The sequence below is a fragment of the Cheilinus undulatus genome, linkage group 13 (assembly GCF_018320785.1).
Source record: "Cheilinus undulatus linkage group 13, ASM1832078v1, whole genome shotgun sequence".
In the NCBI taxonomy this organism is placed as follows: Eukaryota; Metazoa; Chordata; class Actinopteri; order Labriformes; family Labridae; genus Cheilinus; species Cheilinus undulatus.
The window spans coordinates 4,553,702-4,580,249 of NC_054877.1; the positions used below are offsets into that span (position 1 = coordinate 4,553,702).

Here is a 26,548-nt window from a genome sequence, read left to right on the forward strand (position 1 = left end):
TCAGGTAGCGATTATATTGCCTACCTGCCTCATATTTGCATAATGTCCTGTTTTTGATTGTGCTGTGTGGCTAAGGAGGATATCACAGGCAAATATGCATCCCCTTCATTTCCCCATTGCATGCTCTATGTAGCGCGCCATGCTTCGTCCTTTTTCAACATTCACCTTAATTCTCCTGTGTGTTTCTCTTCCTTCCTGCGCGGTTTCTTTTCATTTTCTCTCCGCTCTGTGCACCCCATCATTATTATACGCACTTTTCCCTCCTCCTCCTCTTTTTCTCCTGCCCTCATGCTCCCTTACAGTATGGATTTCTCTTGTTCACGTGCATGCCTCTTTCTCTCTTCCTCTGTCTCCCTTCACCCTCCCTCCTTTCTTGGGTAATCAGCTTATCCTATGTGTGTCCAAGCCTCTATGTCTGCGTTCCTCCTCTCTTTGTTTCAGATTCATTCAGCAGGGAGATTAGAGATGCCTATTTGGTGCCTTTGTCTTCAACCGGCGCGGTAGCTCCCAGTTACGCAACGTGGCGATGGCCCTGTCGTCAAATGCAACATCCACTCATCATGTGCTCATCATACCCGGATCATTGTCAGGAAGGAAAGCCAAGGCTGCATCTGTCCACCGGGCAGAGTTTACATCCACTTGCATCACAGTGATTGGCGGCTGCATTGATCCACTGACCTTATTTAATGTCTGAAGGAAGGCGATATATTCCACGCATTGGTTGTCACTGGAAACAATTGCAAAGAAAAACTCAAGGATAAGAGAACAAAGCAGGAATGCTCATTTCTGTGCTTATCAGTGGCTCTGGGTCACTTAATGATATGGAGTCATTATTGTTGCAAAATTCAAGAGCACATTTTAATATCTCGAGAGCATGACATTGATTTTGGGCTCTGATTTTTTTAGAATTTCCATTAAAACAAACATTTGTGCTCAAAACTGTCTGGTGCAAACATATTTCTGCTCTTGGACTTCTTGATGCACAAACCAACAAAGCTCTATTCAGTGGTCCTGGTTCCCAAAGTAAAATTAACCATTCAGATCCCCATAGACATTTCACAAAATCTGTATTACGATACTTTAAATGCGTGAACCAAGCTAACCAGCTACATGAAAACCAATGACTATGAATCATCCAATTCGACACAAGGGGGAGAGGACTACATATCCCACAGTCCATTGCAACTCATTTTATCCCTTGTTAAGGATCGTTTTTTAGACTTTCAAACCAAAAATATGCATTTTTTTGTACACTTATCTTTATTGTGGTTGGTTTAAATCTTACTGAGCTGTTTAACTCCGCCCTGGCCACACCCCTTTTGGGAAATGGATGTGGCTAAATGGATGTGGCTCTCCGGCATAGACTGTAGAAAGAATTGGACAAACCCCGTGTGACGTCAGTCGTCTGCTTACAATAGGTGGGCTAAACGGTTCTTGAAGCCCATTCGTGGAAGCTTCCATATTGAAATCACGGTCTCAACCACCACCTAGCTAGCATTCCAGTTGACAGAAATGGAGCCTCTGCCTGCTGAGCTATTTGTCAATCAAATGAGACGCGCCAATCAGCTTTCATCCTAAATATAATCCAAACGATCATGGTACAAAGAAATTCACCCCCGGTAGAGTGGGAGCACAATAAGAAACTAGCTAATGAGACACGTTTGGTGTTTTGAACCAAGCTGTAAACCAGTTTATTTTGTGTGTCAAAACCGGCTGTTTAACATGTGTGCAGACGGAACTTCCAGTGTTCCTGCAGCCAGCCTCAAGTGGACACTCTCGGTATAGCAATTTTTGACACTTCCGCATTGGCTTCATTTTTTAGGACCGGAGGTTGCCGCTTGCTCTCCAGCTGAGAGGAGGATCAGGAGAGGAAATTTCTTTCAAGTGGGAAGGGCCCACCAAACCTGGGAGCGGTGCTAACTCCCCACATGACATCATGAGGGGAAAATCCGAGAAAAGCTTGTTTTAGCACACGTTTTCTGACAGGTGGTGGTGGTGGGGGGGGTCTTACTCTAGGATTCTGGGTATTGTAGTATTTTTGGCAATGATGGCAAATGACATTTTTTTCTTAAAGAGAAGTTTTTACACACTTTTGTCTTCTTTGGGATCATATATCCTCGTTTCACACTCAGGTAAGAATAACAATGATACTTCCAACAAGATCGCTAATTTTTCCAAATCAGCTCTGGAGAAAAAGAATGGTAATTTTACTTCCGGAACCACACTGTATAGGAGAAATAACAGAAATAGGATCGACCAATCATGTTTGCTCTTTCAATTGCCACTGCAAGTGCCAAAAATCACCATGAGACTTTCACAGCAATTATCAAAAATTTGTAAAAGATATCAAAAAGGTGAATCCAACATAAATAACTGAATAATAATAACTTTGTCTACTTTTTACAGCAAAAATTAAGTCTATAGGAAGAACTAAGTTGGAGTTATAGGGATTGGAAGTCGACTGAGATGAGTGTGTATGTGATAGAATGTTGGGACTCTCTTAGTGAGATCTTAGGAAAGTCTCCTGGAGATAAGTACGGCAACATTGGGCGGAGCAAACGTGATTGGTCGATCCTTTACCTGCTCCCTTTTGGTTGGTTCATCAACAGAGAGCACGCAGAGAAAGTTTCGTACGCCAGCACGGTTTAAAATCAGAGTGGCAGTTTAACAAACAAGCAGAAGCCACCTGAATAAGTGGAGGATGATTTGAGCGCGAGTTTAGAGCAAGCAACTAAAGATCTGAGAGCAAGCACATTTTGAGAACAAAGAGAGAAAATCTGAGTACAAGGAGGCGTTTTTAGCACAAAGGCTGGATTTTAAGTAGTATGAAAAAAATTCAGGCCCCAAAAATCAATAAGTCATGCTCTTGAAACGTTAAAATGTCCTCCTGAGTTCTGCACAATGACTCCATACAATGAATTCTATTTCTCCACTCAAGAAAGGAAAAGTCTAAAGGAGAAGATTATATGAATCAAGAAATCATACCTCCTTTTACAAGAGGTAACAACAGCTATTCACACGTAGTAGTGAAAGTATTCAAACAATGAAGATATTCAAGAACACAAGGAGAATGTGATTCTTTGCAGAGGTAGAGAGCAAGAAAGATAACAGACTATTTACACCATTTTCTGTTGAAACATTTAGCAGCCTGACCTCATTTACACCTTCGATTAAAATGCAACGCCTGGGGTTACAAGTGGGAAAAACATGCTAATTCAGTGAATAAATGCACAATAGAATCGGAGAGTTATTCAGCCCTTTCAACCACCTACAGAGTGATCAAACCTGAGCCAGAAGCACAGAAGATTTGTGTTAATTTCTTGCAAACAGTGCAGAGAAGTTTCCAAAGTTTCGCCATCCTCTCAACTCCTCTAAAAAGACACCTCCAGTATCTCACTCCATCCCCCAGCAGCTCTCGCTATTTTCCTCTTCCACAGCATTTCGAACTGCTGCAAAAAGCCACACGTCATCATTTTTGTTGCCTTCCAGGAAAGACTCATAAAAGACGACCTTTTCCACTTCAATGAAAAGTAAATCCAGGCTGTATAGCATCAAATCTAATGATCCTACACCCGTCATGCTCGCTCTGGTTGACAAGCAACCTCCCAAATGGCTTCTAAGCTTTGCACGGGGCTCGTGAAATATTCAATCAAATTACAATACAGCTATAAATGGGGATGAAAACACATACACTAAATGCCAGGTACTGTATTAGCGCAAAGGACATTCAAATAATACAGACTGCATTTTAATAGCGGATGAATACGAGAGTGATGAGCATTCAAGCAGCGCGCTAAAGTGTCATTGTGAGGCATAAGGAGTGCAGCAGTGCAGTGGGAGCATAAATGAACTCCACTGAGCAGTAGCTGTGTTACAATACAAAACCATCCACCAGTCTGAATTCTAAATTCCTTCATCTGCATGCAATAAACATGCAACAGAAACAATATGAAGGAAGCTATGTATAGAAAGCAATATTAAAAACGGCTTCAGAGCTCTAATATGCTTTCAGGAAAACTTTGTCTAAAATTTCTGGCTGCAGCCAACTCTCAGTTTTATCGCTTTGAGACAAACTATGAAGAATTTTGCTCCATGTGCCAAAAAAGGACACAGCCTCGAGGTCTATGTCAGTCTGGCTGCTGATCCACTTTGACACTGGATCAGCAGGAGAAGTACAAGTGCCAGACTCTGCCTCAGACTGCAGGCAGTTTAATTCTAAACTGGTAAGTTTATCACACATTAAACCCATCAAACATCCAGTAAAAGACAGAGGGAGTTTAATGAAGAAGTGTGCTTGCAGCAAAACAGCATGTTCATACGTTTTTTAAGGAACACAATCAAGTCTAAGTTGGTTGATTTTAGACATTTTACCATAGAAAATAACTCACTTTTCAAGGCTTAGATTTAAAGGTGTCTGTACATCTAACATCAGAGTACAAACAGAGGTTGCTCTGAGCTTGCTTTTTCTTGTTTGGAAACTGTCATCAATGTATTTGGTGCTTTAAAGCCAGCTTCAGAAAAATGAGCACCCTTTGTCTATTTCTGTCTGATATATGCCTCTGTAAACAGACGTATGACTCTGTAGTTTTGTTGAACCAAGAGGCTGGATTTAAATGTCATCTAGGCATGACTTCCTTTTCCATCTGGCCTTTAATTCTTTGTCCATAACTTCCTGTAGGAGCGCCCCAATTTTCTTGCGATTAACCAGGAATTGACAAGGGATTATTTTTACAAAAAGAGCAACATCATGATGCAGATTAGCCCTGTGATTGACTGGTGACGAGTCCTGGGGGGTCCTCTCAGTCAATAACAGCTAGAATTGACTCCAGACCTTTTCTATCCCAAACAGGATTAGTATGGATGGATGTAGAGTTTTAAAAAGGTAAACATGCAAGCTTTGTAAGGTCAGTCCTCAAGAGGAAAGAAAGAAATATTTTAAAAGTTTTCTGTTAGGTAGGATAGATCATTTTTAGTGATGGGAATTCCATCCTTTTTTAATTAATCCGGGTCTTTGGGCTCAGCTCAGCAAGAAGAGTCAGCTTTCAAACAATTCTTCATTTGGGTACCAGTTTGGTTCACTTGAACTGCCAAATTTAGCAACGTCATGACATATGATTGATATTAGTGCTGGTATTTTACTCCAACAATGCTTGATTTTTAAAATAATGAAAAAAAATCACTGTAATTTATATTCCAAAATATACTGTCTTCTCAAAATAACTTGTGGGTCACATAAAATCCACTCAGTGGCTGGGCTGTATGACACACCTGATATAAAACGTCACACCATCTAGCTTGTGTCCCTGATGTGTGGCGTGGCTTTGGTAGAGCATTTTGGAGAAAAGATCATCCCTACTATCAATCAAATAACACACACACACGCAAATAAATAAGAAGAAGAATATTAAAATGGGATCTGGATCTTATGGTTTACATAAAGGAATCGGCTCTTTGTACCAGCTTGTTCACAAACTACACATCGAGATGCATTTGAGGTAGGTAGAATCTAAACATAACAACAAACAGATTTGAGTCTCAAGCTACAGGGGACATATAAAGAACATTTTTGTAATTTTGGACATATATTTGGGTATCTAGAGAATCTCCCGATCCACAGAATATCAACCCACTGCTTTGTTTGTGATGTACCTTTGTCCAAAAGCATTGAATCTTAAAGTCTTTTAGACTGAATAAAAGTGTGTTTTTTTGTCTTTGAAACTGATATCATTATACACAGTTGGCATCTTGTTCATGAATGAGCCTAAAATGGTATATATTGTCTTATACTTTGGAAATAGGCTAAAAAACACATTAACCAATCTGAGGAAATTAATACAAGCAAATTTAATTTGATCATAGCAAAAATATCACTCTTTAAAAAAGGGAAATTATAGCTCAAAAATACATTAAAATTCATAGATATTTTGTAACATGACCAGTCTTTTAACCTGGCTGGCTGACATAGGGGGGCCCTGTGTAATTTTCTTTCTGGGTGCCTTAAAACCCTAGCTACGCCCCAGGCAGCATCTATGTGCTGATATCTATGGGCACACCTGCTGAAGAGAGGGGCAGGATTAGAAGGAGTAGGTTTGCATTTAAAGAGACACACACGACATTCAACCATTCTGAGAAAGGCAGTTTAGAGCTGGTTTATACAGGGTCAAAAATCTCCTTTCATTTAGACAGCATACTGTGTTTAAAAAACCCAACAAGGTGTTTAATATGTCACCTTTAAAATGCCTGATCCCTAAAGTATTATCAGCTGCACTTTAACGCAGATATTCATTTAAACAGATCAATAAATCACAGTTAGATTAGCACTGATGGGAGCTAGTGAGTCATTAAAGCAGATAACTTTTGGACTGCTTTCTGCTGCTCATATGGACTGTTTTTGTGGTGTGACCTGCTGATATGTGTTAGTCATTACAGCTTGGACAACAAACGTATAACATTTGGAAATCAGAACATTTCCCATGCTGACAATCAAGGCCCCCGCTGTTTCTCAGTTGTGGATTCTGTAAACAGAGATTAGAAAAAATACCCATTTTTTGCCATTAAGCCCGCTCAGAAAATAGATGTCCATGTCCATAAAGCTCCAGCTGCCTGTCAGAGCAAAGATGCTCCTTTTGATTACACATTTATGATCAAACAAGCTTTATGTTTGATTACTGGGGCGCTCCATGTTGACTCATTGCCAAGGTATTGCTACATTTCATTTCAAAGTAAAAGTGAAAAACACGTATCCTGCAGGGTGTTTCACCAGTGGGATTTCTGTCGATGAGAGTCTGAAGTGCCAACCAGGAGATGTGCTCCACAACACTTTCCTATCACCAGTTTTAATGGTACAGAGGTATGTTAGGGGCTCAATAAGACTCACCATCCAGTGAATGGACGGTGATTTCCTCAGCAGAAATCACACCAGGGAGAATTCCCCAGACGACACAGAGGTGAATTAAAATGGCTTTACGGTGGTGGTATCAGCGCTGAGATCTCCCCCCACAGACACACTACCCAACACCAGCCAAACTGATGGCATCATCAAAAAGAGGCAATAAACAAGAGCAACCTCTGCTCTTTCATTGGTGGAGCTCCGGCGCTCAGGGGGAAACCCTTAGCACTCAGACTGGATCAATAGAAGTGCTGCGCTTTTACAGCCGTGCGCCGGCGTCTTCCGGCACCCCAACATCGTTTGAGTTTCACACACAGCAAGGCGAGCAGTGATGGCTTCGACAACACACCTTTCTAGGATTGGTTTGACCATCCATGCAACAATGACAGGATGGGTGATTTCCTCTCCTCCCTGCAGCAATCAATTAAAACAGCCATCAGAGGATTCTGGCAGGTAGTGAGACATGATGGGGTTTTGGTAGAGAGTGAGGGCCCTGATCAAAGGGAAAGGCAGCCGAGTGCAGAGCGCAGTAATAAGGACTCTTGTTGTCAGAAAAGGAGCTGAAATAATTTATTCCAAGGCTGGCATTGTTATTGTTGTTAGGTTTGTTTAATCCACCGTGTCTTTGTGAAGTGATGATTTAAAGCTGACAGCTCCCCAAATGCTCGTCCCCTAATTTTTCTCGACCTGAAGTGATGTGTCTTTTAAGTGCACCTAAGAGGAAGCGGAGGCTGTTCGCTAAAAATCTCAAGAGCACTTCTCCCTTTCAATTTCCAAATGGCATTCACTGTTATTATGATGCTAGCAGGCAAGATTGATCTGTTCTGATGTAATCTCACACAGCCCGAGAGCGCTTGGATGAGATCTGCCTCAGATTGATGAGGTTTAATGGAGTCTTGTTCGGGGTGCTCCTGATTCCTTTAAGATCCATTGATACTGGGGAGAAACTGCATTTTAATTCAGCTTAATTTAGTCACAAATTACTTATCAACACTTTTGCCTGGTGGACCTGCGAGTTCCTCTCTGCGGCGCTTACGCATGTGTGTTTCAGCACGTCTGAAGGGCTGTATGAAGATGACATGGGAGCGCAGCAATGTGCATAATGTGTGATGAAAAGGCTCCCCAGGGCTTCAGTGCTCCTGGTTGAAGCTTTGTTGGCAGTTTAATCAATCAGCCACAGCGCCTTAATTAATCGGCATGATGAACAGGAGAAATAATTGGTTTTCCGCCAGATGTGAATCTGTTGCAAAGTAATGCCAGCCAATCAGGATCCAATTCCTAATCATGAAGCTGATCTGGACGACAAAACACTTAAAGGATCAGAGGGAAAATAAACACGCCAGACAATGGGAGTAATATGGCTTTGGATTTGAAATTCTAATAGGAGACAGTCGCTCAGAGCTCCTCTACATACTGTGACGTACGCTTTAGAAGCCTAATTGGATCTATGTCAGAATCATCATCGGTCTCATTGACTGAAACGTGGGACATGTTTACAACTAGCACTGACATTAAAACACTGCTGCCTGTCATATTTCTTAAATGTCTGCAAGCCATATGCAGAGTTAAATTCTGACAGCTATTTCAAATTGGTACAAGCGTTCATATTAAAATGTTTGTTAGTTTTAGTCACATTTCATTTTAACATATAATTTTTGAGATGCACAATATGGGATTTTAGCAGATATCTGATATTTAGGAATTCATCATAAAACATACTGATATATCTACCGCTGTATAAATGTAGTTCAACCCTCAACTTGAGTCCTTGAAACGCATTTTAAAGTTTAAGATTTAAGGATGAACAAAACAGAAAACTTCAGCAAACATAGGTCCATCAGTCCTGCCTAAATCTCCATAAAGTTGTTCTTATATATCACCAATATTCACTGCCAATTCAGGCTAATATTTATAGCTAATATCTGCTAATCTCAATATCATTGTTTTGCTCTGTTTATACTTTTAGACTAGTTTTAGTCTGGGGTGGATATAAGGTGACAGCAGATTTGCTCAGATTATGTTTTGTGGAAGAAGAATCTATTAGTCGATACTTATTCATATGCATAACCGATGTTATCTCAAGAAACTTTGCAAAGAGGCTACGTTTAAATCATATTGAAGGCTTCAGAAAGCAGATTCACGAGATAGAGTAAAATAAAAATAATATCTAATTTTCTAAGTTATGTGAAGTTACTTTTCTCTCTCTTTTATGAGAGGTCTTTGAAGTTCAGTTGCTCCTGAAATTATCCATCTCCTGATAATGCCGTTTATAATAAAAGTCTTCAGTGATGATTTTAATTGGAGGCTTTGATTCAGAAAGAGTTGGCAGGAACAGACTGTGTTCATCACCTGATACTTTACTGATATTCATCATCGGAATGCTAACAGAGAAAGGGAATAAACCATTGCTGCTTTGAGAGAGACAAAGCCACATCAGGCTTCTTTTAATCATCCGGGGCTAAAGACAAGTGAAATGTGGATTAAACCACACCTTCAGCAGGTAAGATATTTGTTCCTGCTGCATCTGTTTCAAGTGAAAAATAGACAAGAACTCCAGCAATTAGCCTTCCCCCTGACCTTAGAGTGCACTATGGCTAAAGCTGCCTTGCCCCGTACCAGAGCAGAGACAGAAGTCTGTTTTCTGTCCCCTGTTATGACACTATTGGTGACCTGGTGGAGACTCTGGTGACTAGATTTGACATCATGTGATGCGAAATTTTGCTCTGCCCAAATTAAACCTAGCTATGAAACTTGTGAAAAAATATTCTGTCTAAATCCAAAATTCATCCACAAATAAATCTCAATGTTTTCCCATGTTTACAGCAACTTTATTCTCATGTATATTTAGCATGTTTAGACACAAAATTTGGATTTCACTTTACAGGGGATTTATATTTGTTCCAAAGAAAGTCACCAAGAGAAACCCACATGAGATTCATGACATGTTCAAAAACTTTTGAATTATTCCCATCTTTGTTCTTAAGGTGATGAATGCAAGATGCTCATAAGCTGGAAACGTGCTCATTTCTCCCAGTTAGCATAAAGAAATGCCGCTTTTATGCCCATATAAGGGCATGAGACTGCAGGGCAGTGTGCAGACACAGCATTGACATCTGTAGGCACACAGCAAGATGTAGCGCACTACATGTTTGACCTTATACTAGACCATAATTAAGTCATGCATCTGTGCATATCATTAATTTTATTATAGTGTTAAATTGAAAAAATGCATTAAAACCTAATTAAACAATTGATTTTATCATGTCATTCTTTATCAAGCATATTTAAGAGCTGTTGAGAGCAAAATTTAATCTTTTTATCCTGTCATATCAGCAGTAAAGTTTTGGCCAGAGTGCTCTGGAGTGTTTTTAATTTTGTTCTTTGCTTAGAAGAAATCACAGATAAGAGAACTTTTGTGAATCTTCTTACAAGCTGTGCGGGAGGAAAAAGACACTTAGTTAAACTAAACAGGAGAAATAATAGTTTTTCCACCAGATGGGAATCTGTTGCAAAGTAATGCCAGCCCATCAGGATCCGAGATGATCGGATGACAGAACACTAAAAGGTTCAGTAGGAATAAACATGCCAGACAATGGGAGTAATATGGCTTTGGATTTGAAATTCTAATAGGAGACAGTAGCTCGTAGCTCCACCACATACTGTGCCGTGCCATTTAGAAGCCTAATTGGATTTATGTCAGAATCATCATCAGTCTCATTGATTGAAACCTAGGATATGAGCTGGAATATGTCACTCTTTTTCCTCTTAAAAATCAACATATTGCTAATTAATTGGCCTGATCAGTAAGAGGAGGATTAATTGGTCTCCTCCCCAGATGTTTCTGAATGAATCCAGAGCAAACTAATGAGGAGTGTCTGCTTTTCTATTGAAGCAGCAGATGTCATTAACTGCAGCCCACATTGAAAAGTCTGATCTTACCGACTCCAGTCGGACCAGGTAACCAGTGGCTGAAACAAATGGAAAAGCACTGGGGCCAGTAAATAGCCCTGGTTGAGATTGGAAACCAGTGGTTTAGCCAGAGGAGCCAAATGGAAAAATAGCTTAGGCCTCTTATTAATGTCACAGTGGCTAGGCGGTAATTCCCTCAGGCTCTGTGTACCTCGGCTTGTTAATGAGTCACTGCTTATCAGTCAGCCTTGTTAACAGGCGGAGGCCTCCCATCCAAACCGCCTACTGCTATTGTGTGCTAGCCATTCTGTGTATTAGCCAAATGTTCCCCCATCTTGGCACACAGGAAGTCAACAGTAAACAACGGCAGGAAGTGGGCATGAAGCCAGCAAGACAGAGCCGGTCCGGTGGGGAAGAAGCCCATTTTGTTGCAGGATAAAGTGAACCGCTGGCAGAGACAAACACACGCCAAGCCCTCCTGCCTGTAAATCTTAGCACACTAACGATTGGTCCACTCCGCTCCAGTCCTATAATCCTCATTCATTATTGGCCTCAGCTGGAAACATCCAGGCTCCATTCACTTCTACCGACAGGCACAACTTAAGGAGGTAAACAAACTATTAGGCATGTTCCTTGCCACGAATGTAAACCTTCTCCTGGGGTCCGGGATCAGGCTTCCACGGAGCTGAGGTCCAGGTGGCTGATGGGGGAGCTGCAGCTCGCCATTCTACACGCTGTCTGCTGAGAGTTCCAGCGTACGGACCCTCCACAATCCACAGAAGCCCTGAGGTAACTGGGTCAGCAGTACAGAACCAGGGCACAGCCGGCCAATTGCATGCCTAATCTGTGCCCTTCTGAGAGGCACTTTCCATCCGCGGCGCATGGCTGCACATCCAGCTGTGGAAATGGATATGTCAAATGGCGCGCAATTAGTGTCTCCCCAATTCGTTCACTCGCTCTAAGGAAGCCTGGCCACTTTATAAACCAGAAAATACATGGTTATAGTGCTGTCCTTTTCCTGACTTTGACATACAGTAAATGAAGACATGTCAGTGGAAGTGGGAAGAGTTTGGAGTCCAGGGTTGAAGGGAATTTAAACTGTCAAGACGTGATAATCAACCTCATAATTCATGGGGGAAGCTTTTTCTCTCTGTTTGCTTGTTTGAATGATGGAGAGAGACAACCCGTCTGCATGTTTTTAATTCACTGTGGACTCTGAGTATAGCTGTGATGGGCAGTTCTGCTCTCTGATGGCTCATCTGCTCCGGCATTGATTTGCTGAGCTAATCGTTTTCTCCCTCCGATACATAACATTGAATTATTTATGCTAAGTAGACTCTTCTGTTCCAGCACCTCTTAGCATGGAGATCTCCATTATGACGGCATTATCTGACTGCCTGCCCCGCCCTGCTCCATCTTCTACTTAGCGGCTCTATTGCTGTGTCACAACAAAAACAATCAGATGAATCAGAGCAGATGTGAGCAATGGACCAGGGCTCTGCACTTTACTCACATTTACTGAAGCTGAAATGCTGCAGTCTGCCACATGTCTCAAATGTCTGGAAGCCATATGTGGTGCAGTGCTGATTTTCACAGCTATGTCAGACTGAGTCTTAGTTTTTATATTAAATAATTTATTCTTTATAGTTGAAGCTGTAGTTGACATAAACTCTAACACATTTCAGCCCAGTTAAAGTCAATTAAAAGTCACACTGACACGCCAGATAGACTGATTCACATGTGCATTGGAATGGGATATATTTCACATCCATTAGGGAAACCCCCTATAGACGGTGGTGGGTAAGGGCAGAGCCCTCCAAAAAACATCTAAGAGGATAACTGGACATGTGTCACATTCATTCTGGCCCAATCAGAGATAAGACATGTGACACAGTTGCATCTGCAGCCCGTGGAAGCAAACTACTTGACAGCTCCACATGCAGCTTATATCATTGTTCACTATCAGTGGAGCCAGTCTGTGGATCAAACTCTTGCTGAAGCAAGTCATTCAAAGGCAAAAATATCTATTCCACTGAGCTTTCAGTGTGGTTCTTTGCTCTTCTTTTAATACAGAAATGTTGACCAGTTCTGATAAAACTACCGCTATATCTACATCTAAGCTTTACCGGTCATTTACCAGCTTGCAGTAAGACTAAAGCCCAACTGTAGCTATCTCGTCCTTCTCCTCAAATTAGTTGGATTGGTCCGGTTATTCTCAGACTGAAAACAAGTCAAGGTAAAGCTTGACGGCATCTCTTTTGTCCGGGCCTTTTTGCCCCTGGTAATACGCCCTGGGACCAGCCGCAGTTATTGAGTCCTTGAGCATCCACAGCACAACCACTGGCTTGTGGCAAGCCCAGACAGTACCCTAGGCAAGTAGTTCTCAACTGGTCATGCCTCAGGACCCACCATCAACTCTTCAATGAGATATTGCAAGATATTTTTCAGCCAATCAGATTTATCTAATGAAAAGTGCACAGTTTGGAAGTTTCTGGTTTAAATTTTTCTTCCTGAAAAACATTCGCGACCCACTGAAATGGGATCTGCAACCCGCTTTTGGGTCTTGACCTACCAGTTGAGAGCCACTGCCCTAGACTGTACTTCCTCGCCCTATCCACCCCTTTTTGTGCCCTAAAGACGTGGACTTTGTTATCTTTTTAACAGATTGTTTTCCCATTCTTCTGGTAAAATGCAAGGACATCCAGAGCATGACCTGGGTTGCGTAAGTCCTCCTTTCCACCCAGTGGTTTCCTCAGTCAGCCTACTCCCCACATCTCTGCCTTACTTCAGCCTCAATTTTTGGCCCAAACATGCCTGGAAGTTTTTCACATTACTGTCAGTATCATTAATATCGCCAATTTCTAAATATCTCACTTGATCTGAAATGGATTAATAAAAACAAAAAACATCGTCCTTGAATGATGGTCTTTCACAGGATGGTCAGGATAACTGACCTTTATTGATATTGATATTGATACAGTCCAAGTCTTTATTTATATATATGTACTTCTCAAGCATTTGGTGGAAAGAGGAGAGAGCTATCTGTTTCTTTTCTAGCAATTACATTTGGACACACAATCACACCATGAACTCATCAGCGAGGATAATGAAGAGGTCTGTCCTGCAGCTTCAGCGGTATAATTTTTGTTATCAGAGATCCATTTTTAGCTCATTATTGCCCTGTCTTTCTCACGGTAAAAAGGTTGTCAATGAGGATATTTAGTCATATATTTTGTCGGAGTAATTAACCTTGATGCTATAAACACATTCGTATAAATAAAGGCATATATTTATGGTAATGTCCATATATTTTAGGCATGCAGGGTTCTAAAGATTTATTACAGAGCCTGATATGCCACAACCCAGGGGTTAGAGGAGCACAGTCAAGCTCCATACAAGCTCGATGGCATCTCTTTAATCCAAATCTTTTATTCCTGGTGGTACACCCGGAGACTGCCGGTAGTTTTTGGGGCCAAAGTGCTTGTGGCACCTCTACTAGCTGTCCTGACAGTACCCTTGGCTGTGCCTACTCAACACATCCACCCCTCACTGTTCCCTTAAAACGGCGATTCTCAAACTTTTTGCAGCTAGAGACAACTTACAGGGCAAAACATTTTCCAAGGCCCCCAACATAACCTTCATGCTGATTAAACATGTATCAACTGTCATTCATACTCCTAGATGCTGCATTTTAAACTCTTCAACCTCAGTACAAGCTCTTGTCCAGTTGAGTGTGGCTTCTTACTTTATGGGATCCTTTGAGCAGCCAAATAAGAAGCCCTCTGTGTTTTTTTTTTAATGCGTGATGAGTAATTGATTTACATGATATCTCACATCTGATTTTTTATTAGCCCAAAGTTGAATTATGTTGGAGTGATTGGTTTAGTATGGTTGTTTTATGGCTCTGTGGTCCCTTTATGTATTCACTTGATTTTGTAATTACATAACATTACTTTAATAATTTATTCTGAATTATTTTGCAGACCCCTAAGCTGTGGCTGGCAGATCCCCAGGGGTCCCTGGACCCCAGTTTGAGAACCACTGCCTTAAAATGTGGACTTTATTATATCAACAGATTTTGTCCTCATGCCCATGGTAATATGCAAAGACATCCAGGAAACTACCTGGGTTGTGTCAGTTCTCCTATCTGCCCAATGGTGCCCTCAGCCTTTTTTCAGCCTCAGTTTCTGGTTGAAACATGCCTAAATGTCCTGCTCTGTACTGTATATGAACACATATATAGATGCCTTTATGCTGAGTTTTACTAACATTGTTGAGCTTGCTCTGTAAGTTCAGTTGTAGCTAGGATCAATGCTTTCCAGTGACAAAGTCTATGCATTGTCTGTTTTGCAACAATGCCAGTAGAACGACTCTTTTACTACACCAATTAAAAAATGAAGCATTTTTAACTTCACTATTTGCCTTCCTACACAGCTCAAGAAACAACTCCAGTTTTTAGAGAAAAGTGGTTCTAATTGATTCCGCTGTAGAAATGGTATCAGTCTTGTTTCAGTGCAGTCACTATGAGTTTGTGATTATGCTTTGATAGCAAAAATTAATGACTAAAAAGACCTTGAGTACAGCTTAATGGTTTACATCCAGCACAGTGAAAGTGTAAAGCCAGCACTCCCATCCCTGCCTCCCTTCTCCTCTCAGTTGCACTCTCTGACGTGTTTTCTCATCTCCTGAACACTGTCAGACGTCCCAGGCTTAATTATTCTCCTTGACTGACATGATAATGTAAAACAGCGCTTAGGTGAAACCAAAGCAGGAATTGGTCATGCATGGTCAGCCCTCCTGCTAGGCACACCTTAATCAAAAGTGACGTGCGTCTGAATGCGAGCCAAAATCGTTTTCCGACCCAAATAACGAACCACTGCTTGGGTTTCAATGACGAGCTACACGGTCGGGGTCAGCAGTCTGATGAGAGATTGATATTTCATCATCAGCGCCTCAATCTGGAGATTGTTTGTGCATTTCTCATTTTCAGCAGCTTTCAGGGCCTTGACAGGCCTACATTTGCATTTGTTTAGCAGTGACCTCATCCCCGCTTCTTGGCACAGCCGGATCGTTTCTCACTTTTAACAGCGCTGACCACTGAGAGCTCCCACTGACAGCCCTCCACTTCCCCACATTTCATCCACAAATGCTCAGAAAACACAAGAATGCATAATTCAGGAGAAAGTAAAAACAGCTGACGTGGATAAACCAAGTGGAAGTGGAGTAAATGTGGGTGTGCTTATGTGTGTGCATACACGTGTCCTCTCTGTGTCCATGCCTGTGCATGCATGGTGCACTCAAAGATGTATTCAGATTGGTGAATTTGTGTGGGTGAGCACGAGTGAGTGCAGGCAGCCTCTGAGAATATATATTGCAAATGCAAATCAGGGAACGTCTATTAGGTTCTTTCTTGCCTGCTAGATCATCTTGCGGTTCTTCGCCAAACACTCAATGCAATTAAATCCTGAATGTAATGAGAAAACGCCAACAGGATTCTACCTGCGTCAATCAATTTTCTATGGATTGAGTGACAATCATGATGCACCATTCGCCATCGGCGTAGTTTGCCCTCCAAAGGTTGTATTACCGGCAGCCAGTCACTTGAGTGTTATGTAATTGGAAAAAGCACACTGAACAGTGTATTCCTGTTCACTCGGTTCTCACAGCAGGGATGATATCATTACAAAGTGCTTCTCTCATCAAATCCTCTCTTACCATCCACTTTCAGCGGCGCCCTGCTCATCACAGGTTCAGCTTCTACCATGATGCGTGTCATGTGTCTCTAAAGTACGGTGGTGTTAAGTGTTCACACTCCTGTGTTGCTATTGGAGAAAGAACATGATGATTGCTGCTTATCTCCGGGTTGCATGAACCTCTGACACAGATACAGTTGGCGCACATGTGCAGGGAACAGATGCTGAGCAGGTGAAAGAGAGAATGCTGGAGTGAGAGCGTGAGCTTGTTTTTGTACCGCTGTGCAAGTGACTGTAGGAGTCTGTTAGAAAACTCAAAAAAATTACTCAGAGTCTTCTCCTTTCCACTTGTCCTTAAGCTCGATAAAAACCATGACAGGGTCAAGGAAAGGTGTAAGAGGATGGGAGAACAGAGCCACAATGGTGGGAGAATCTGAATGCTCCACTAAGCAGATGTTACAGATGTGACACGGGTTTACCATATGAAAAACTACAATTTACTCTTGATGGTCTATGAAATGTGCATCTGTTGTCCAGTGCATTTTCCGTGTGGTGTAATTCTGCAAATTAAACGTGAAAACCTTAGTAAATATGAGCTCATTAAAGTTTTACTAACATTGCCTTAGGACGAGGAACTTCTGACAACATCTGGAAGGTTTAATATCTCTGAATTTCAACGTTCTTGATCGGTAAACCTACAACTCAAACAATGTTTTTATATTTCATATTTTTTCCTGTATTTGTGTTGTTAAATCGTCTTGTTTTATCTCTTTTTATCCTTTCTACTTTTTACTTTCTTCCTCTTCTTTCTGTGATGTTAGTCATTTTCAGTCTACACAGCTCTTCTGTCTTTCAGCTGTTGTTCTGGGAACTACATGAAGGGCTAATAAAAGACTACAAATATATAACTTCTTTACCTTCCTTGTATCCCTGCTGGAAACAATAGCTTTAATGCTTCAGTCATGATACCGATAAAGTAAGAAGTCAGAAAGACCTGAGCTGATCTCTCTGAACACTTTCAAGAGGAAGTTAAATAACTTTAAGGCAGACACATCTGGCTGTAGATGCTTTGAATAATGTTTTTTGATTGTAGTTGACCTGAAAAAATACTGGTTTTAATAGTAATTTCTTATCTTTCAATGTTTTGACAGGTTTGACATTGTATTTGTATGGCTGCTCATTGTTTGTCTCTAATTTAGCTGCCTATCGTGTTCAGGACACTCTTGAAAACGATTTTGAGTTTTTTTCTCCTGTGTAAGTAAAGGTTAAATAAATACATAAAAAAAATTATCAAACAGGAAGAATCACACTTTTAATGGAAGTGGTTGAACTTTTGCCACATCACTTTATGATATCCCAAAATAGTGACACAATTGCATATTACCCTATCGGTTGTTTGGAGGTTGGGACACGTCTGGAACAAGTCCATCTGAATGAAAAGTAGCGTTATTATTCAGTAAAGATGATATTTTTATGGTGACATTGGTCATTTTGAATGATCAAGAGGGGTGTCACTTTAAAATGTCTTTTCCTGTGTTTTTTTCATAAAGGACGGTCCATTGTATGCCTGGGCGATATGGCCTTGATTACCCCTAGCTAACACCTGAATATGCATTTTCAATCTGCCCCTCATTATGGGGCAGACCGATTACTGGCCTGGTCGATTATTGTCCCAAAGTCTGACACTAAAGAGGAGAACTGCATCCTTATAATGGAGGGATTTCTGCTTTACACCAACAAACTCTGATGAATGTGCTGATCCCATGTTGCTTTATTTCCATCCCTTACAAAGAACGCAAAAAGAGGAGGTGCTCTAGGAACTACACAGTGCCAGATCGATCCGGCCAAACGCTAGCAAGTCATGAGTTAACACACAACTTAAAACAGCTGTCTAAGCCTCAGTATTACATCATGGTATTTCTCTTACCCCTGAGGGTAACGGTATTATGTCATGGTATTGCAAAATTAAAGAGACAAGGCTTCACAATACATATGCAGATTATTGGCCTGGCTGATTATTGATGCAGATATTTGGCATTTAGAAGATCATTGGTATCAGCATTTTATTTTATTTTATAGATAATCGGCCAAAATCAATTCATTCAAAGGTGCTTTGGCTCCACTACAAGATGTGTCTTCCCCTCTGGTTTTGTTTGCTCTATACAGTCTCTTCTAATGTCCCGCCCACAACGCTTTCTGACCTGCTTGATGTCACAAAGCTACCAGCCAATCAACACAGAGCTCTGAGGGGCACTGACACAGGGAGTGTGTGGCATCACTTCCTGTTTCCTGCTGCTACTGTGTTGCTCTCAGCTATTTCTCATATTGGCAGAACTAGAGTAAAATTTAATATTTTTCCTATTTCTTTAACATGCTGTTTTACTTTTGCCACATTAACAACATTCATTTTGTCATGACGAATGCATGTTGATTACAAATACCAGATGACGGTGATACGCACAACTAATAATCGTATGGGCCCAGAATAACCAATACTGGTCAACCTTGAGTTGCAAGTGCCCTTCTCCCCATAAAACATGATGGCTGAGTCATATCTGAGTATAAGATCACATAAAAGTGTTTTTGTCTCTCTCTGTCACTTCTTTCTAACTGCACACATTTTAGAAGCACACACATTAGAAGTTTCATCTCTAACCTGCTGAGGTGTGTTAACGCTGCTACTGACTAAAGCACATTTCAAGTTTTGAGAAAAACAGCACCTACAGATGTTGCCATGGAGAACTTGACAAGAATAGCGTGTTCACCAATGATTTAACTTGGCTTTTACACTAGAGGACCCGAATAATGCCATAACCTTGTTCTTTGGCACATCATGGACTTAAAACAAGTAAGTCATGAGTTAAAACACCTTTTAACAGCTGTTAAAATGTTTTAAGATGACTTACGACAGCACTGGGCTCATGACAAACAAAGACATTCAAATGCAGTAAGCAGCAAGTGTTCAAGCCTCAGACAAGCCAGCATAGACACTTTGCAAAGTGATCACACTCACTGTATGTTGTTGTTACTACAGAAATCAAACTTGGAGAGGAAAGTGCACACTTTTTACCTGCTTAATTACAATGTCATGGGTGGTTTGGTTAGTTGGCGAGTGGCTCGTAAGGCAAAAGCAAAACATGCTAATGACAGGACTGACTGGAATGCCAACAGTGGCATCACTAGAGCCTTGTGTGCAGTACAACACAATGAATGCATGTGAACTGGTGATGGTAGTGTTGCAAAAATCTATTCCTTTTACATGCCCACCACTAGTCAAGTTTACCCTCTGCTAAAGGAGATGATAAAAGAAGTAATGAAGCTCCTTTCCTCGTCTTTCAGAGGACTCAGTCAGCTCTTGTCGCAGCAGACACTCAAATGCTTCCAGGTCATTTCCATCTGTTAGGAACCCTTCTAAGGAGAAAGGCCAATTCGAACAGACCCTAGATGTCAGAGCAAGAGAAAATAGAGTCATGGGGCTATCAAGCCACTCCAGTGAGGGTCAGTAGTATTCATATTTGTGTGTGAAGTCCTCCCCACGTGCAAGTCACACACATTCCTCAAAAACAACGGCAAAAATTCCTCTGGGGTCCGGGGAGGTGGGAGTGTCCCATGTGCTTATTAACGGCTCTCTGATTCCCTTGTCATAATACAGGAAACAACAAAAAAGCCTCAAGTCAACAGATAAGGGGCACCGCCGGAGACAGAGAGAGCGGGTCGGGGAGGTCAGGGGCCCGGGGAGAGCCGGCGAGATAGAAAGAATAGGAAGCTGGGAGATAAAGAGGGAGAGGTGCTTACCGTAGACAATGTTGCTGTGAACCGCAGCTGCGAATAGTATTGTCAATAAGCTGACACTCCATAATGCGGAGGGGGCTGATGGGAAGGCCATGGTCGGACGCACAGATCCGCCTGTCTCGCTGAATCCTCAGGAGGGGCAGAGGAGCTCTGGAGTGTCACCTGCGGGGAGAGAAAGAGGAGAGATGAGGAAAACAAGCAGGGCGAGGAAGACTGGCCACTAATTGCGTCCCTTGCCATTGGTTGGCTGCTGCTGAATAAACGCTTGGCCCACCCGTTACTCACGCGTTGCTCCATGGGTATTCATCGATCTGCTTGTGTCATACCATAGTGAGAGGCGATTGAGAGAGGCAGGGTGCGGAGGAGGGGTTCAGCACAAACGTTGATGATGGCTGTGGTGGCTTATGGGTAGTAATGAGGGAAAAGAGGAAAGGGGGATTTATTCATCTAGTTTAACAAGCTGTGTGCGTGTGGAGTGAAGGAAGACGGGTGGGTTGTGTAACAGGGTCAAATATGCATCTGTGACTGTCAGTAACCGAAATTATCTGGAGATTGTGTGTTCTGGGTCACACTGAGAGGATTTCAGGCCTCTGTGATGTCCTTTTGTTGTAGTTTGAAACGACTCCCTCCATTATTTTCTTCTTCTGTGGTTATTTCCACACTGTTAAATTAGTTTCACCTCCAGCCCTTTCCTGCAAACATCATACTTCATATCACATACTAAGCTAAAGGTTAGTATGCCATTCCACCATATTTAAAAGTCTGTCATCTGCATATTAAGTGACTTTATCATTTATGCAGTTCTGGTTGGAGCTTTGTTAGAAAAGCAACAAGCTAGCAAATCCACTGGTTTGTAAATGCAATGCATGTTCATCATGAATACAGCTATGTAGTCATTAAAGTGTTATTAAACAAAACTAGACCTGTCAAACAATCAAAATTTGTAATCCTGATAAATTGCAGAATTTCTGTAGTTAATTGCAATTAACTGCATCTTTTTTAATTGCTTTTTTAAATTCCACTTTTTTGCATTTAAAACTGTAGTTGAATATTTTTTTATTTTTCTGCTGTCTAAAGCCAGGTATAAACTGTGAGATTTCGAGCCAACTCTATAACAGTTGAGGCTGAATGTCAGCTCATAATGTGCGACTCAGTCCATTATGACACATGACCATCCTGCTGACCACATTTTGAATGACTCGGTCATTACATTTTTACTCGGTCTTGGACTCAGGATTTTCCATCAAGACCGGCCAAGAGCAGCACTGATCTGCTATTCTTTGACTTTATTAATGTGATAATAAGGAGTAGTATTTGCTAAAACAACAAATAGCTATACCAGCAAAAAGTCAGAGTTTTTTGAGTTAAAAATTACAGAGAGAATGCTTTTAAATGTTCAACCTTGTCATGGTTTTTTAAAACTGATTTTTATGGTCTTGGTCTTGTCTTGGTCTTGACTCAGTCTTGACCCCCAAAAGCCTCGGTCTTGTCTTGGTCTTGATGCAATCTGATCTCAGGCAAGTCTTGGTCTCGGATAGTGCAGTCTTGAGTACAACACTTGCTTGCCTACACTACACTTGTGAAGTCAGGACGGACTGTGACAAAAGTCTGTGGATTTTCCCGCTCTTTCACTCGCTAGCTCTCTCTATCCAACGCAAATATTGTCACTATCCATGTCAGTTGGAGGTCTGCAAGTAGGAATACTTCCTTCTCGTTTATTTTCTTTGTAATGGGGGGCTTTTGAAAATAATTACTGCTGTTGTCATGATGATTTGAGATGCTGTCTAACAGTTTATAAAGGAAAATGTCCCAAAGTCGAGGATTCCGTTCGTGGTTCTGCTCTAACTGTGGCAGTGTCTCGAGTTGTACGACCAAAATATCAGACATGACAGAAATCCATTTGACCAATCAGGAGCAGCTGGTTGGGCAGTAGTCAGGTCATGGTCAGCTGTTTTATCCCTCTGTGCATAGCATGACAAACGATGCTTGATCCGACTGAAAGGCAGTGCAACTTCCAAGTGAGTCGTGTGACTCTAAATTCTGAGTAAGATGAATCCTGCAAAATGTATGCCCAGCTTAAAGCTAAGGATATCTGAGTACCAGGTTGGATACATGCCGGTTTTTAAAGGACACAAAGATTATGACACAAATTTAACCACAGAAAAGGAACAGGTCATATGTTTTGAAGGAAACAAGGGGACAGTGAACATGTTAATGTTTGATTAAACAATGTGTGGATGACTTTTGACTTTTCCACTGAACTGTCTGAGTATTTAAAGTGTAATGAGACTTTAAGGATCAGTGGTGGACTTATTTTACATTACTGTGGCTGCAGGGAGACCCTACTAGCTAAACCGAAGCATGCAGTTTATAAAGAATTGGTACACTGATTGTGGACCTTAGTTAATCACAATTACTGCGATTAATATAGACCAGCCTTTCTCAGCCAGGGCATATCAGAGTTTTGGTCTGTGAATGAATAGGCTTATGCGAGTAAGCACTGTGCAGAATCATACTTGTCTTTTATTTTTCTTTTTTTCACTTTGATCAGTAGGCAAAAATTTGTTTTTAAGTTCTACACACCCTTTCTGTGAAAATCTAGGCACTTTAAAAAGTATTTTAGAGGCAGATTTTTAAAAATCTTAAAGGGTGCCTTGACTGTTTAGAATCCTACACCAAACCAATTAAAAACAAAAAAAAATTTTCATATGCTGAAATGTCGACCTTCTGAAAAGTATTTTCATTTGTGCACTAAGCAGAGTGGATTCAGGCTGAATGGGACATGGCTTCATTAAAAACCTTTTTTCTGAGCTTTAGAGGAGATACCACTCAATAAAAATCAGTTAACATTATGGATACACAGATGAGTGAGGCAAGTATCTAATAAAAGGAGGCTGCAGTGTTAATCAAAATGTGCTGACAGGGTTAAAGCACGCGATTAATCACGCTATTACATTTTTTCACACTGATTGTGAATCTCAGTACTACCAGTGTGCTCTCATTTCATACTTAAAAATTCTGCTGATCCCGTGTACATCTGGGGACTTCTAGGAAACCCCAAATTGCAAACTACTAACTTGGAACATACTCCACACTCTCTGCGATGGCACATTTAGCGTCGATAAGAACATGGAGCATCTCTTTAGGCTCTCCTGAGGTGGCGTCATCCCTATGTGGGTGAAAACAAGTCTGGAGATCAGAATACACTGGTAACAACACAATTAAAAGCATTTGCAATGCCTTTTGTGCTTCAACCAACCAAAAAAGCCACAGTTTATTAAATGGGTTTTATCTTCAAATGACAAAGAAGCATATAAAAAGAGCTCTGTGGCTTTGGGCTGAAAATAGAGAGGAGTAAAGTGGTCAGATGTTGAGTTCCTTCTGGTTTTAAGCCAGCTAGTACTCAGCTACAGCAGGAGCTGTGGTCTGACTGCTTGTTAACAGAATCACTGAATTATAAACAAGGTTTAAAAGTTCATATCCATCTCATTTAACATGGTTAAAATACACACATAAGTTATGTGATGTCAGTTAATGACATCTCCAGTCATAAGATGGGGTTATCTGTCCTGTTTATTGGAGAGAGTTTGAACTGACACTCATACACACCGATCATTTGGGTTATCCCATAGTGTTACGATACCAGTCCTTCATCAGAAAAGTCTTTCTAAGCTTTTAAATCCTCAAGAGCTCATCTTTCCCATTCACCACCATTCATTTTGATGGAAAGTTTTCACCCAGAAAGGGGCGGGGCATCATTTAAGAAAAGTACCAGGGTGGATTATTCTTATCATAAAAGTGCTGAGGTCAGCAGTTTGGGACAAGGCCCATGATTCCCTGCCGGAGAGTTGAGTATCAGGCGTTTTATCTAAATATTTTCAATCTCATCCTTTCATTTTACATCCTTTGATAAGCTTTGTGTACATTTTGTTACCATCTAGCTGTAAATCCCTGTGTCTTGTCAGTCATAGATGCTAGCTTATTTAGCACAGCAAGCTAAACTAGCAAACCTTTGCACTGTGCTTTTAAACTTCATATGTGATTATCATTTGAAACGGAGCCTTCTGTTCGTTCTCTGCATTCATTTCATGAAGCTTACAGATGTAGACCAAATGTTGCAACGCCAGCCAAAATCACCAGGAAAGTGCTGAGTGGTGTAGAAAAACATTCAAGCAGATTACCCAGAGGCTTGAATGTTAGCATGGCTGGTAGTTTGTCTCTGTATGTCAGCCCTGTGATTGACTGGTGACCAGTCCAGGGTGGCGCCTGCCTCCAGCCCACTGTGGCCCCAAACAGAGTTAGTGGTGTAGATAATAGATGGATGGATGGGAGCTGAGTGTCAGCTGGACAGCAGCAAAGAGACTGCACCCTCTGGTGGAGGAGTCTCATTTTTCTAGAGCAAACTGCATGAAGTTTTATGTTCTCTTTGGAAAGTCTAATTTATGCATTAGTGCAACTACAGTTGGACTTAGATAGTCTGGCTGGAACCGAACTAAGGCTGTCGAACAGAGTTTTCTTTTTTTTTAACATGATCTAAGAATTTCAATAGTTAATCATGATTAATCTCCTTTTGGTTTCATTTTAAAAAGACATTTAAAGATGCCTTTGCTTCATTTGGGATATTTGTACTGTCCAAAGGGTAATGGACTTCCTGTTAACATACAGACCTGCTTTATAGGTAGATCAAAGACTTTAAAAATGAACTTAACCACAGAAAAAGGAAGTTTTATGGATTGAAAAGTAAATACGGGAACAGTAATAAAGTAATTATTTGATATCTTTTGACTTGTCCATTAAGCTGTCTGTGAGTTGTTTTAAGTGAGACCGTAGGAGTAGTGGACTTGCAACTGAAAGAAAAGTAATGCTCTAATTATGGACCTCAATCACATTGAAACTAATGCAATAATGCTGACAGCCCTAAATTAAACGTATTAAAGTTGCGCTTACACACCTAAATAACACCATCGGAGATCAGTTTACTCTGGGATGCAAACTGGACTAGGCATTCTGCACATGCTCCACAGTTTCCACGCCAAGCTTTGACCTAGAAGTCCGGCAGCGAGAGGAAGTCGTCTGCTTTCAGATCAGTGGGATAGCATGCATCATAACATCTACTTAACCTTTTGATAGACACGTAAGAGAATACTTAATCGATCCTGAAGGAAATTCAAGCCAGGTCAGACCCGTTGAGATCAGAGCTCTCAGTAACACTTTATTTCAGTGGGCCCTAATTACTAATTCTCAGTAATAAGTGTCACTTTGTAGTGATTTCTCAAGAATCAGGTGTTATTTACCTGGCAGTAAGTTGGCATTTTACTAAAATAATTTGGAAATATGATTGTTAAGGGCATATTTACCTAGTGATAAGGTCTAAATTATCAAATAATTCCTTGTAATATTTTGGCAATTTTCTTGTAATTAGGTGGCATTTAACCCTAACCCCAAATTCTAACCCTTAAAATTACTTGAAAACTATTTAGTGTGGGCCAAAATGTAGAAATTAACTTGGAATTATCAAGAAACTTACGTGGAAAATTATAATCTTATTTCTGACAAATCACTTACCACCTAATTGTCGGAAAATTGCCACAATATCAGGAGGGTTAAGGCTAGAGGGTTAGGTTTAGGGTAAAATACTACTTAATACCTGTGAATATCCTCAACAGTAAGTACGTTTGAGTTTGGGTTAGAGGGTAAAATTACGGGTAAAATACCACCTATTATCAGAGAATTGCCACAATATTAGGAGGGTGAGGGTAAGGGATTGAGGATTAAGGCGAAATACCACCTAATTACCAGAAAAATGCCAAAATATTACATGGTGTTTGGGTTAGAGGGTTAGGGGTGGGGTCAAATACCAACTTATTACCAGAGAATTGCCAAAGTATGACAGGGATTAGGGCTAGGATAAGAGTGTTAGAGTTAGAGTAAAACACCGCTTCATTACCAGAGAATTGCCACAACATTATGAGGGTTAGGGTTAAATAGTTAAGTTTAAAGTTGGGGTAAAATACCACCTAAATACCAGAGAATTGAAACAGTCATTACAGGGGTTAGGGTTAGAGGGTTAGGTCTAAAGTGAGGGTAAAATACCACCTAATTACCAGAGAATAATGGAAGTATTAGAAGTGTTAGAAGATAAGGGGTAGGGTTGAATACCACCTTATTAACAGAGAATGGCTAAAGTATTACAAGAGTTAGGGTTAGAGGGTTAGGGGTAGGGGTAGGGTTGAATACCACCTATTTACCAGAGAACTGTAGGGTA

General features: G+C 41.0%; 1 protein-coding gene across 2 annotated transcripts in view; it reads right to left on the minus strand.

Annotated features, from left to right (window-relative positions):
* Positions 1-26,548, minus strand: part of cadm3 (cell adhesion molecule 3) — a 231,281-nt gene that overhangs the window by 202,547 nt on the left and 2,186 nt on the right. For both annotated transcript variants that reach the window (XM_041803998.1, XM_041803997.1), the window contains exon 2: positions 20,287-20,445. In XM_041803998.1, coding sequence (XP_041659932.1) covers positions 20,287-20,377 — 91 coding nt within the window. In that variant the 5' untranslated portion in view covers positions 20,378-20,445. The remainder of the gene's footprint in view (positions 1-20,286; positions 20,446-26,548) is intronic.